The 12,994-nt window shown below is 39.6% G+C and overlaps 1 protein-coding gene across 1 annotated transcript; it reads left to right on the top strand.

Moving 5' to 3' along the window:
• Window positions 1-4,391: 4,391 nt before the first annotated feature.
• Window positions 4,392-8,048, top strand: LOC143846956 (putative inactive receptor kinase At2g26730). The gene is made up of 2 exons (XM_077355577.1): window positions 4,392-5,864; window positions 7,168-8,048. The coding sequence occupies exons 1-2, from the start codon at window positions 4,562-4,564 to the stop codon at window positions 7,830-7,832; spliced, it is 1,968 nt and encodes a 655-aa protein (XP_077211692.1). The 5' UTR covers window positions 4,392-4,561; the 3' UTR covers window positions 7,833-8,048.
• The last annotated feature ends 4,946 nt before the right edge of the window (window positions 8,049-12,994 follow it).

Genomic DNA, 12,994 nt, shown 5'->3' with positions numbered 1-12,994 from the left:
CCAAGAAAAATACTTCTTGTGGAACATTTTCTCTTCCTCTTTGTTTGGTTACTGAGGCAAACTAAACGAGGAAAGTTCTCTACTTCAAAGTATAGGCACTAAGAAAAAGTGGAAATCTTTCTTCCGTATCTCAAGATTCAGTGGTTGCCAATTTCTCCACGCTTTCTTATATCTTTGCTTGTATAGACATGGTGAATCGCTTTCCTTGTATAGACTCAGTTTGAGCTTCACTCCCTAATACACTGTTTTAATCCCACATTTGCTTTCGCTTGATAAAATAGGGTCATCTGACGAGATTTCTTTCTAACTATGGTCTATGGGGCCACCACGCGGACGGTTGATATGTGTCTGCGTGGGGCCTTGTCTCTGTAAGATCATAGCTTCTCTCGGACTCCATTTTCATTTAAATTAGTGATATACGATGAAGGTGTAATGTAATAATATAAAGAGAGAAATGTGATAGTGTAAGACAGCAATAGGAGGGGGTGTTATGATTGCTGGCATTTGGCACCCAATTATGAGGGGAACTCATTCTGATTCCATCATTTCAATTTTTTATTCTTTTCTGTTTCTTGTTATTCTTTCAAAATTATAAACAAGGTAGAAAAATTCACTTTTTCTCAACAATAAAATATTTCGAACTTTAAGCTTTGTCATGATCCGTTGGAATGGTCTAGGATTCTTTTCAGAGTGCTTTTTGGATCTTACTTTCATAGTCTGGGTTAGGGCCCATTTCAAATTGGACAGTCCATGTCCTTGTACATGATTAAAGCTTGGGGGTTAGGAGAGGAAAGAAAGAAGAAACATGAAAGAGATGAGAATTGTAATTGAAATAAGGATCAATTACCAATGGGGGACAAAAATTAGGTAGAATTATCAACAGGACCCATGCTTTTCAGAAATTATCAACGAGGGACAAAAGAGGTCTTGTCATTAAAAGCTGGACGAAAATGCCCTTTTCATAAGCAACACGTTTTGTTTTTCCACTTTTCCCTCTTCTCTCTTCTTTCCCTCTTTTGTTTTTACTCTCATTTTCAACTTTGTTTTTTTACCTTACCAGTCATATTCTTCATCATTTAGCCATCATTGGAGGCGGGAAAACTCGAAAATTTGAAACGTGAGTTCATTCCCATCTATCCCTCAATATCTAGGTTTTATTTTTCATTTGTTTTAGGGTTTTGCATTTCTCCTTCTCCCTTTCAATGGAGGATGAGGAAGATGAATTGTACGGTAGAAAGAACAAAAAATGTGAAAATGAACGAATGAAAAAAAGCAGGAAGTAAAAACGTGTTCATAAGGGACTTGATAAGCCCATTCGGAATTTGGTAACCCCATTTTGATACTGGATAACACCAACCCCAGAGACTTGAAAACCCCCTTCCAAAACTCCAGTACCCTTGGGCAATTTTAAGGGATTTGATAAGCCCATTCGTAAATTGGTAATCCCATTTTGATACTAAATAACCCCAATCCCAAATACTTGAAAACCCCCTTCCAAAACTCTGGTACCCTTGGCCAATTTTCGGGGACTTGATAAGCCCATTCGGAAATTTGTTACCCCATCTTGATACTTGATATCCCCAATCCTAGAGACTTGAAAACCCTCTTCCAAAACTCCAGTACCCTCGGCCAATTTTCAAGGACTTGATAAGCCCATTCAGAAATTGGTAACTCCATTTTTGATACTAGATAACCGTAATCCCAGAGACTTGAAAACCTCATTCCAAAACTCTAGTACCCTTGGCCAATTTTCAGGGACTTGATCACCCAATTTGGAAATTGGTAACCCCATTTTTTATACTAGATAACCCCAATCCTAGAGACTTGAAAACCCTCTTCCAAAACTCCGGTACTCTCGGCCAATTTTCAAACACTTGATAAGCCCATTCGAAAATTGGTAACCCTACTTTTGAGAGTTACTAACCCCCTTCCAGGATAAACCCCTTCTGCTACAAAACCCCATGCCTATAGCAACTCTTCTAATGGCATTACAATTCTGCTCATGATAGAAATAACAAAAGAAATGGATGTTGTTTTCATTAAATGTGCTTCATGTATTACATTTTTTTTTTTATGTAAATCAAAAAATGTGTAGCCATCCATTCATCAACCTTTTCTTATACAACCACTTGTCTTCCAAAAAAGTGAGTGAAGCCATCCATGCATTATCTCCAGAACTCACCCTAAAAAACAAATCGCTTAAACCCTAAACAAGATAAATAAAAAACAGAGGGATGAAAAATAGTGCAAAACCCTAAAAAAAGAAAAAAACAAAATAAATACAAAAAGATAGATGGTAAGAACTCAACATTCAAGTTTTCAATATTTGCCAACAACAATGGTGGCTGAACAAGGAAGAAGATGACTAGTAGGGTAAAAAATAAAAAAAGGTGATATTGGAAAAGTAAAAGAAGAGGAAAGAAGAAAAAAACAAGGTCAAAACATGTTGTAAATGCCAAAGGGCATTTTCGTCCAGCTTTTACTGACAAGACCCCTTTTGTCCCTAGTTGATATTTTTGAAAAGCATGGTTCTTGTTGATAATTTTGCCTAATGTTTGTTCCCCATTGGTTATTGGTCCTTGAAATAATAAGAAGAAAAAGTAAAATAAAAAACTGTTCGTTGTTCTGAGTATATATTTTAAATATTATATTATGAGTAATGATAGATACAAGGGAGCCCTTGCATAAAGAGCCACAAAAGGGCTCTTCATTGGATCCACCTCATCAAATGTAACTGATTTTACCTTTTCAACTAATTTTAAAATGTAACTGAAAATGACGTGGATCCAATGAAGAGCCCTTTTGTGGCTCTTTATGCAAGGGAGCTTATATCTATCATTGCTCCTTATATAACATACCCCATTAATAGATACAAATAAATGAAAAATTGAAGGGTTTTTTCACACATTGGCGCCCCCCCCCCCCCCTTCGGTTTTCGAACGCTCCATCGGATTTCACGATGCTAAATAATGTTGAACCTTTGGATATAGATCCAATGTACATGGTTCAAATCGACTATTGTACCCAAATTTGTTTCACTGGCATTCGGATCCTTTGGATTGATCGGACCGTCCGAGTCCATTAACACTCCTAGTGGCCAATTTCTTTAAATTGTCAAGTTACATATTTTTATATTTTGAAGTTAATATATTTCCATAAAAAAAATTAGAATTTGAGCCATTATCATTTTGTGAGAATGCATTCTTGGGTGGAATTATTACACAATAACATCAAATTAAATGAAGGAAAACACTTCTAAAACGAGTTCTAATGAAAATCTACCTATTTACATAAGAGAATTTACCTATTTACATGTTGAGAATCTGCCTATTTTCATGTTGGGGCCATTGGAGATCCAGCATAAGACCCATTATATCAAACAAAGATGTGTCTCACTATATTCCAAACAGATTGCGCCCACCCAATCATTCTTCTCACTTTGTCTTAACTGATAGATTCTTTACTTCTTTATCTTTCGCATATAAGACAAACGGACAGAGTGTAAACATAATTTCTCGGGTCACAATTAGGAGGAGATCTGTGTATCGATTATTTATAATAAATACTTCTTTTCTAGTAAAAAGCGCGTTTCTTGATCTTTGGTATAACTTCGGAAGTTATAAAGGGTAATTTCGTCCTTTATGCAATTAGTTTTATCTTCCAAATTTAATCCTATATATTCGTCTCCTTTTCTTCCCTGGGACAGCCTCTTGTCGTGTAAAAGAGTAGTCATAAATACCCTAGATGAGACTGTCCCACGGAAGAAAAGGGGAGAATATATCACTTCCCCATCTGTAATAAAAAAAAAAAACAGACTGTAAAACGTTTTTCCATTTCTATACGTTTCGGTTTTAATAAAAGTTTAGAACGGTTATAGAACGGAAAACAGTTTTTTTTTTTCAATTTTCTTATGGCCACTGATGATAGCACAACCATGTTTTGATAATTGCACTAACTCATCTTCTTTTTTATTTCTTAAACAGCTGAAATTACAGTTCCCGAACAGCCCACTAAGCTAATTAAAGAAGAAATGACAAGCTTAATTTGTGCAATTATCAAAACATGGCAGTGCAAATATCAGAATCCCTTTCCGAGATATTGAAAATAACGGACCTTTTCTTAGTTTTATATGTTTTAGCTATTGTTATAAGCACTGCCAAGTTTTGATATTTGCGTATCAGGCCTTTAGTTAATAAAAGACAAGATGAGTTAGTTCATTTATTAATACATGGAAGTGGTAACATCAGTAGCAGCCTATTTTGTTTCTTTTGTATTATCTGAGTTGGGTCTCTGTATTTGGTAAGAAAAAACTAAAATGGAAACTTTTCTTATAGTTTTCTATTCTATTTCAGCTTTTCTACCTTTTTCGCCTCGTGATACCTGCTACTCTCACAACCCCTTTTTATTTCCACAGTCTCTCTCTCTCTCTCTCTCTCTCTCATGGCTTCTCGTCGGAAAACCTCTTTCCTTCCCTTTTCCCAACACAAACCACCCTTTTCCCTTTCTCTCTAATAAAACCCACTCCCATTTTCTCTTCTTCAATCCACCTTCCAAATTCCCAATGGCATTTTCCCCAAACTCTCCTTTTCTCTCTTTTTATTTCTCATCTCTCCTCTTTCTCTACCTCCTCTCAATGCGAGTTGCATCCGAGCCGACTCAGGACAAACAAGCTCTCTTATCCTTCCTCTCTCAAACCCCCCATGAAAATCGCCTCCAATGGAACTCGTCCGACTCAGCTTGCAACTGGGTCGGCGTACAATGCGACGAAAATCAAACCCACGTCATCTACCTCCACCTCCCCGGCACTGGCCTTGTGGGTCAGATTCCGGCCGGAACCCTAGGCCGTCTCACCGAACTCCGAGTCCTCAGCCTCCGATCTAATCGTCTTTCCGGCCAACTCCCCTCAGATTTTTCCAACCTCAAACTCGTCCGCAATCTCTACCTACAAGACAATCTTTTCTCAGGCGAGTTTCCTCCGAGTTTGACTCAGTTAACTCGGTTGACTCGGTTGGATCTCTCCTTCAATAATCTCACCGGAGAAATACCCTTTTCCATCAACAATCTCACCCACCTCACCGGAATTTTCTTACAGAATAATTCCTTCTCAGGCACTCTCCCCAACATAAATATGCAAACCCTAACAAATTTCAACGTTTCAAACAACAATCTAAATGGTTCCATACCCAAAACCCTAATCCGATTCCCGGAATCTTCATTTTCCGGCAACATCGATCTCTGCGGCGGGCCACTCCCACCCTGCAACCCATTCTTCCCATCTCCGGCCCCCTCTCCGGGGTCGAATTTTCCGGCAAACCCACCTCGAAAAAGGTCTAAAAAGCTCTCCACGGCGGCCATTATCGCAATTTCCGTCGGGTCGAGTCTGCTTCTTCTAATTCTGTTAGCTCTAATTTTAATTCTCTGTTTGAGACGCCGGAGACGGCCGGAGACTGCTCCGGCGAAGGCTCCGGTGAGATCAGTGCCGGTGATGGAGGCGGGAACGTCGTCGTCTAAGGATGAAATTGGAGGTGGGGGAACAGAGGGTGAGAGGAATAGATTGGTATTTTTTGATGGAGGGATTTATAATTTTGATTTGGAGGATTTATTGAGAGCTTCTGCAGAGGTTTTGGGGAAAGGGAGTGTGGGTACTTCGTATAAGGCTGTGTTAGAGGAGGGAACAACTGTGGTGGTTAAGAGATTGAAGGATGTGGTGGTTACGAAGAAGGAATTTGAATTGCATATGGAGGGTTTGGGGAAGATACAGCACGATAATGTGGTTCCTTTAAGGGCTTTTTATTATTCAAAAGATGAGAAGCTTCTCGTTTCTGATTTCATGGCGGCCGGAAGTCTATCTGCTCTTCTTCACGGTACGATTTTGATTTTCATTCGTGTTTTAAGTTATTTCTGTGAGGTTTTTGTGTTTCAGTCATGGAAATTCTGTTTTTTTTTTTTTTTTTTTGACTATTTTAGAAAATACGAGATTATTATTTGGCTCATGCATTTCTATTTATTAAGGGTATTTTTGTCATTTGAATTTTCTCACGGCTTCAATCGCCGTATTCTCTCTCTCTGTCAAAATTTTCCCGTGGCTGTTACATTTCCCGAGGAGTTGCCGGAATTGAACTTGAAAGTAATTGGGGGTGTATCTATAAAAAATGAATGGGTGCAAAATTATGTCTGTGTGATTTTATCTAGCTGGATATCGCTAACCACCACCCTTTATTCCTTTTCTTGCGCGACCGACATGCTCCTCATTTCTTTTTGATTCATATTTTGTTCCCCGGGCCACCCCCCTGTGGCCTGTGGTGTATAATGCGTAGTTACAAATTCACTAGAGGGGGTGGCCCGGGGAAGAGAGCGGTATGGAAATATGGATATATTATTTCCCTTTCTGTGGTGGGTTTTAAATTCACCAACTTTTCAGTCGAAAATTTGATAAAGACACACCCCTACTGTGCGTAATTCGTCTTAATATGTTCTTTCAATTTTATAAAACCGCGACATTCTTCTCTCTAATCAATGAAATCAGCGAGGGCATCTCGGTCATTCTCACCATGGGCATAGTGGGTCCCACACTTCGTTGATCTCAACCGTTGACTTGATAAGCCTTGCTTTGGATCTTCTGTCTGATTCTAACTTCCACCTGTGTGTGGTTTTTAGTTATTGAACGTGGACGGCAAAAAAATTACAAAATTTTAGATATTAAGGTTTCCTGATTGGCCTGGTTTTTCGTTATTGAGTTCCAAAGCAATGCCTACTAAGTAGAGGTTTCAGATCAATCAAAGGTGAGACCCAATGTGTGTGCCCCACGATAAGGTCGAAACAACCATATAATTTCTTAGTTTTTGAAAGCTGGATTTTAGAATCATGGATTTCACAATGGAAGCAGTCTGGATTGTACAATGGAAGTAGGTTGCAGATGTGGGGGAAGGGAAGGAGGTTGGAGATGAAGGGTTTAAGTAAGAAATCCAGGTTTTAGAAATCTCTCCATCCTAAGATTTCTAAAACCTGTAAACAGGAGCAATCTCCTACTTCCCCACATCTGCAACCTACTTCCATTGTACATTGTGAAATCCGTGATTCCAAACAGCCCCTAGAAGTTGGTGTGAAGGTTATTTGGGTCCATCTATAGATTTTGCTTTTGAGCGGTTGGTACTGGTAATGGTACAGGAAGCAGGGGATCGGGACGTACACCTCTTGACTGGGACTACCGGATGAAGATCGCACTATGCGCAGCGCGCGGAATCGCACACCTACACGTGTCGGGAAACATCGTCCATGGCAACATAAAGTCTTCGAACATCCTCCTCCGCTCCAACCTGGACGCCTGTGTGTCCGATTTCGGACTGAACCCATTATTCGGCACATCAACCCCTCCCAACAGGGTGGCAGGCTACCGTGCGCCGGAGGTGGTAGAAACCCGAAAAGTGAGCTTCAAATCTGACGTGTACAGTCTCGGAGTTCTTCTATTAGAACTTCTTACAGGGAAAGCCCCGAACCAAGCTTCGCTTGGTGAGGAAGGGATCGACCTTCCGAGGTGGGTCCAATCGGTGGTCCGCGAAGAATGGACGGCAGAGGTTTTCGACGTGGAGCTGATGCGGTATCAGAATATTGAAGAGGAGATGGTTCAGCTCCTCCAAATTGCCATGGCCTGCGTGTCCACTGTTCCAGACCAGAGACCTTCAATCCAAGAGGTGGTCCGCATGATGGAGGATATGAACCGAACTGATACCGATGATGGTCTTCGCCACTCATCGGATGATCCTTCGAAAGGCGGTTCTGGCGGTCAAACGCCGCCGCCGGAATCACGGACTCCGGCGGGAACCACACCCTGATTGGTGGTTGGTGTTTTATTATTATATCATTTAGAAGATGAAACAAAAGAAAATGTGTTTGTTATCAGTAGCGGTTTCAAAAGATGATTTGGGTTTTATCCATTTTTTTAACATTTTCGAATTGTTTTGGGCTTTCCATTAACTGATTGAGATGGCCATTTGTCGGAATTTAAAATCTGTTAAATGATTTTATTTATAATTATTCTTTCTGTTGTATTTCTTCTTCTTTGGTTGTTGGTCTATATTTCATCATCTGCACACGTATCCTTCCCTCTTTCCCCTCTATAAGCTGGCTGATATTCTATGTGAGTGAATAGAATACTTACTAGGCCCTGTTTTGCCACCATTTTAAAATAGGGAGATGATATTTTCACTCCCTGCATTACGCATGCGCCCCCCTTAGACTTGAAAAATTGGGCAATTGGGGTGGGGGGGGGTGTTGGGAGATTCGTAGGAGATGGAGAGACTCGACTTGAGAGGGTGGGAGTGGAGAGTATGAAAAGCTCCAAAAGAACCAATTAAACATATTTTCTTTTCACTTTTTTTTGAGTCCCCACCACCCACACAATTCTTTAACTCTGCTTCCTTCCCAATCCCTCTCACATGGTCGGGCCTACGAATATTCCATGGAATAATTTTTCATGGTTGCAAAAACACGATGGCCTTATAAAAATCTCGTTGGTTTTTAAATGACCAAAATGCCCTTAGTAAGTTTGTATTGTTCTCTTCTAAAATGAGGGTTCTACTGTTTTCTTCTAAAATTTACATCTAGTCATTTCATAAATCCAAATTTTGCCAACGTTTTATTCTGGGATATGATATTTTCACCCCGTCTGCAGTACGCATTCGCCCCCCCCCCCCCCCCCCCCCCCCCCAGGTCACGCGAACATGGGCAACTGTAACGCTTTTTGACATCACAATCACAAGACAAAGGGGGCGAATGCGTACTGCAGGGGATGCAAAGCTGATCAAACCCCCGTTTTCATATAGAATTATTCAAAGACAACAGTAAAGTAGAGATAAGCAAACATTATGTTTCAACATGAAATGAAATACAAATGGTTTCAAATATTAAAGAAGCACAAAGACTACTGTGTAATTACAATGGTATCAAACTATCAATTGAAATGTAGGAAGAACAAAACTGAAAAAAAAAAAAAACCAAACATACGATGGATTAGGAATGACTGAAGTGGGAAAAAATAAAGTATCTAATCAATTAAAAAAATTACATTTAGCCCTGATTGTTTTATGCTCTGTTTGGTTGCCTTTTAGCACTAGGTTTATTTTAATCCCACTCTTGTAATGATTACTTGTGGGGTGAATTTTTTAATCCCACTTTTGTAATGATTGCCTTTTCATCCTATCCCAAGTAACCCCAGGAACAAAAATAAACTCAGGAACCAAAAATATGCTTGAGAAGAATTTTTTTCTACCCAACAGTTCAAGCAACCAAACAAAGGTTTTTTATTTTCCCACCATATCTCCCAGGGTATTTTTTTTCCCCCACATAACCAAACATGGGATTTTTATTTTACCAGGATACTTCCAGGACTTTTTTTCCCACCTATCTCCCAGGTATGTTTTTTCTCCCACTTGACTCCCGGGAACAAAAAAAACCTGGCAACCATACAGAGCATTAGGATTTTAAGAAACAATCTTGGATGCATGAGTGACGGGCGTTTGACTTCTGAACGTGAAGTATTGGCCACTTTTCTTATAAAAGCAAATATAGAGGACAGAAATCACCACTGATGAAGAATTTGAGGGACATGAAATACATTAAAGCTCTTACATCTAAGTACACTGATAAAGAGAATCTCAATATGCAATTGCACTCGAATTGAGATTTTGAAATGTCAATTCCATGTGAAAATTGTGAGAAAAAGTCTTCAAAGAAAATAGTAAGAGAGAGAAAATTGCCGAAAAAAGTCGTTAGGGAGAGAATTTAGGCTCTGTTCACTTGCGTTCCCCTAGAAAGCAAATTACTGGAAAACAGCTTATTTTCCCCTGACAAGACCTTAATAAAATAGAATTTCTGGTGTTCACTTGCTTTCCAGGGAAAATAGAATTACACATGTGGAATATTTGCAAAAAAGCAAAAAATGACATGGAAAAGCCCATTTTCCCACCATTTATGCTCTGTTTGGTTGCTTGTTTTGAGGAGATTGTAGGAGTTTCAAATGCATGAGATCTCCCAGAGATCTCCTCAAAGCATGTTTGGTTGTCATTTACCCCTTTGACCACTAGACAACTTCTAGACATCATTATTGGTTTTTATCCTAGGTGGCACCTACGTGGCGGAAATGCCCCCCATGATCTTCTCCCCTTTTTTCACCAAAATAAAAAAATTTGGTGGGGGAATTAGAAAAATTCTTGCCTTATTCTTTTTCTCTATTTCTCTCTCTTACTTTTCTCTCTCTTCCACTTATATTTTGATAATGACACCCTACATCTTCCGCTAATTTCCTCGCGCAACCAAACACTACTCGCAAATCTCCCTCCTAATATTCTCCCCATCTTCCATTCTCTTCCATTCTTGTCTAATTCTCTTTGACTTATTTTTTACATATTCTCCCAGCCATATCTACAAGCAACCAAACAGAGCATTAGAGATTTCATTTTTGACAAAAAACACATGGATTTCATTTTCCTGGAAAACTAGTGCAAAAAGAAGGGCAAGTAGTTTCCCTAAAAACCTTTTCCAACACAAGTGAACAGTCTAAGGAAACTTTTTCCTGCACAGATTCCCTGTATTTCTTTTCCGAATGCCACGTTAAATTCCTGGAAAACATTTTCTTTTCCTTTCTTAAAGAAACAAGTGAACAGAGCCTCAGTGATGAGAGAAAATTACCGGAGAAATGAAAAAAGTTTTCAACGAAAATAGTGAGAGAAAGAGAGAGAGAGAGAGAGAGAGAGAAAATTGCCGAAAAAAGTCGTCAGGGGAGAATTTTGTGAGAAGGAGAGAAAATTGTCGAAAAGAAGAGGAGAGGGTTTCTTTGCATCGTTTGAAGGGAGGGCGCCACGTCAGACTGAAGCAGAGGCTGTGAAACCCCCATCCTACTATAATATAATAGATAGATAGATAAAAGATTCCCTCACTTTGCCTCTTCTTTCACTTGTAGCGTAATAAGTACCCGTGTTTTTATGCATAACGGGTCCTGTTTTCGCCAGCAGTTAAAGCGGGCCCCAGGTGTGTTACCGTTTTCTTTTTCTTTTTAGAAATGGGGGGTACTACGTCTTCACTCTTCAGTGTACACCGTAACGCCATAGTGCGTGTTTGGCGTACCGTTTAAAACGCCGTTTGGCGTTTGAAACACCGTTTTGAGGCCAAACGGCCGTTTGGGAGTGTTTGGGTGCGCAGCCTCCGTTTGAAACGCCGTTTGAAACACCGTTTTGAACCCTCAAAACGGTGTTTTGCAAACGGAGGGGGAGAGGTCCGTTTGCAAAACGCCGTTTTGAACGGAGTTTTGGGTTTTGGGTTTTTACATGTTTACCCTCACCAAACCCATTTTTACACCTTTGTTTTTTTGGAAGAGCTTACATTACACCGTACAAAATCTCTGATTATGATTAATTTGGAAGGATATTATCATAAATTGTAAGTCTCTCTAAACAAAATTTGAATTGGGTTTGTTCCGATTATCTTTTTTTCAAGCCTAAAAAAAGTAAGAAATTTTAGAAATATTTTTCCTTCCCTAACTTTTCCACAAAATTCTTGCCATACAAATATGACCATAGGGGCCTTCTATACATGCACAATTCTTTGAAAAAAGACCTCTCTTTTACTGGATTACACGTCTCGTAATGGCTCCGTGAAAGATAGGCAGTGGGCGGAACCAGAGTTTATCGGCCGACCCACCGGCAAATAATCTGGATGTGAAAGATAGTGGGGCCACCTGCAAAATTATGAGGATATCGTGTATTTATGAGTCAAAAGGTGGGTCCCACTTTTTTAAGATATGATAGTGGGACCCACTAGTCCACTACCCTACCCATCACCATGTGAGAAACTTGTCTGTTTTTTCCTGAATTGAAAATGATTTCCCACCTCCTCTTTAGCATACCCTATACCTTTTGTTTTGTATTTTTTTGGCAATGATGTTTAATTTTAGTAGTGTTTGAATGAGATCCTAATGACCTTTTAATATTTGGCCTAATGAGAGAGTAGTTGAGTTACATTGAGGCCAACCAAACAATGCCCTTTTTGGTCATTTTACCACTAAAACTCTGTTTTGTGGCATTTGTAACCAAACACACAATACCTCCGTTTGCCGTTTAATATGCCGTTTTGATCTGGCCAACCAAACATGAAAACGCCGTTTGGCAAAACACCGTTTTGCAAAACGGCGTTTTAAACGCTATTTCAAACGGTACGCCAAACACACCCTATCGTTGGGGGTAAATTCGATATTTTGGTGAGGGGTAGGGGTGTTTCCGTTTTAGTTGGTAGGCTCTTTCGTCTCTTTCCCGTACCGTGCCACGTAAGCCGTGTCTTTTTCCGTTGATGGTGGGGAGGTGGTGGACAGGCTGGGCGGTGACCCTTCTTTCCTTTCCCTATCACACTGACAGGCTGGACTGTCACAGTCATCTCAGACTAAGGTCCCACACCCAATGGATTAGTGCAATTATCAAAAGAGGGTAGTGCTCAGATCATTTCCCCCTATTATAGGAATTACACATTGGACATTGGTCTCAGACTACCTATTCTGATTCTATCTGACATTGAGATGGAATTGAAGTGGGAAAATAAAAGATGTCCGTATTGGTTTATCACTCCGAGAAGTAATATTTTGACTTTGCTTAGGCTGCATTTGTAATGCTAGAAAGCCTAGAATCAGGAATGAATCTACATTTCGCTTCTCCCTTACATGGTATGATAAAAATATTAAAATTAAAATTTTAATTCAAAAAAAATAAAAATAAAAAATCCTTAAATAAAACTTCCATTCCGATCGGAGTGGAATAAGAAAACCACCTCTTAGGTTGGGAAACAGATTCATGGCATTTTATCTCCTTTAATTCCGCCTCAGTGTGGTCAATTCCACCTCCTTGATTCCATTCATTTTTTGAACCAAAATGCTGGTTATGGGCAGAATTGGAATCAGATCCCAATTCAAAAGCCTGATTCCGCCGATCCAAATGCACGTCAAAGTAAAAAT

This window comes from Tasmannia lanceolata, unplaced genomic scaffold (genome assembly GCF_043159265.1).
Source record: "Tasmannia lanceolata isolate RefF3 unplaced genomic scaffold, GAP_Taslan_0.1 ptg000015l, whole genome shotgun sequence".
NCBI classification, from domain to species: domain Eukaryota; kingdom Viridiplantae; phylum Streptophyta; class Magnoliopsida; order Canellales; family Winteraceae; genus Tasmannia; species Tasmannia lanceolata.
Note: the sequence above shows the minus strand (reverse complement) of the source record. Positions and strands in the feature narration are given on the sequence as shown.

Bases quoted from the DNA above. Each gene is read 5' to 3' on its own strand.
- LOC143846956 (XM_077355577.1), top strand. From the start codon at position 4,562: ATGGCATTTTCCCCAAACTCTCCTTTTCTCTCTTTTTATTTCTCATCT. The intron at 5,865-7,167 runs GTACGATTTTGA...GTAATGGTACAG, and splicing joins TCTATCTGCTCTTCTTCACG to GAAGCAGGGGATCGGGACGT.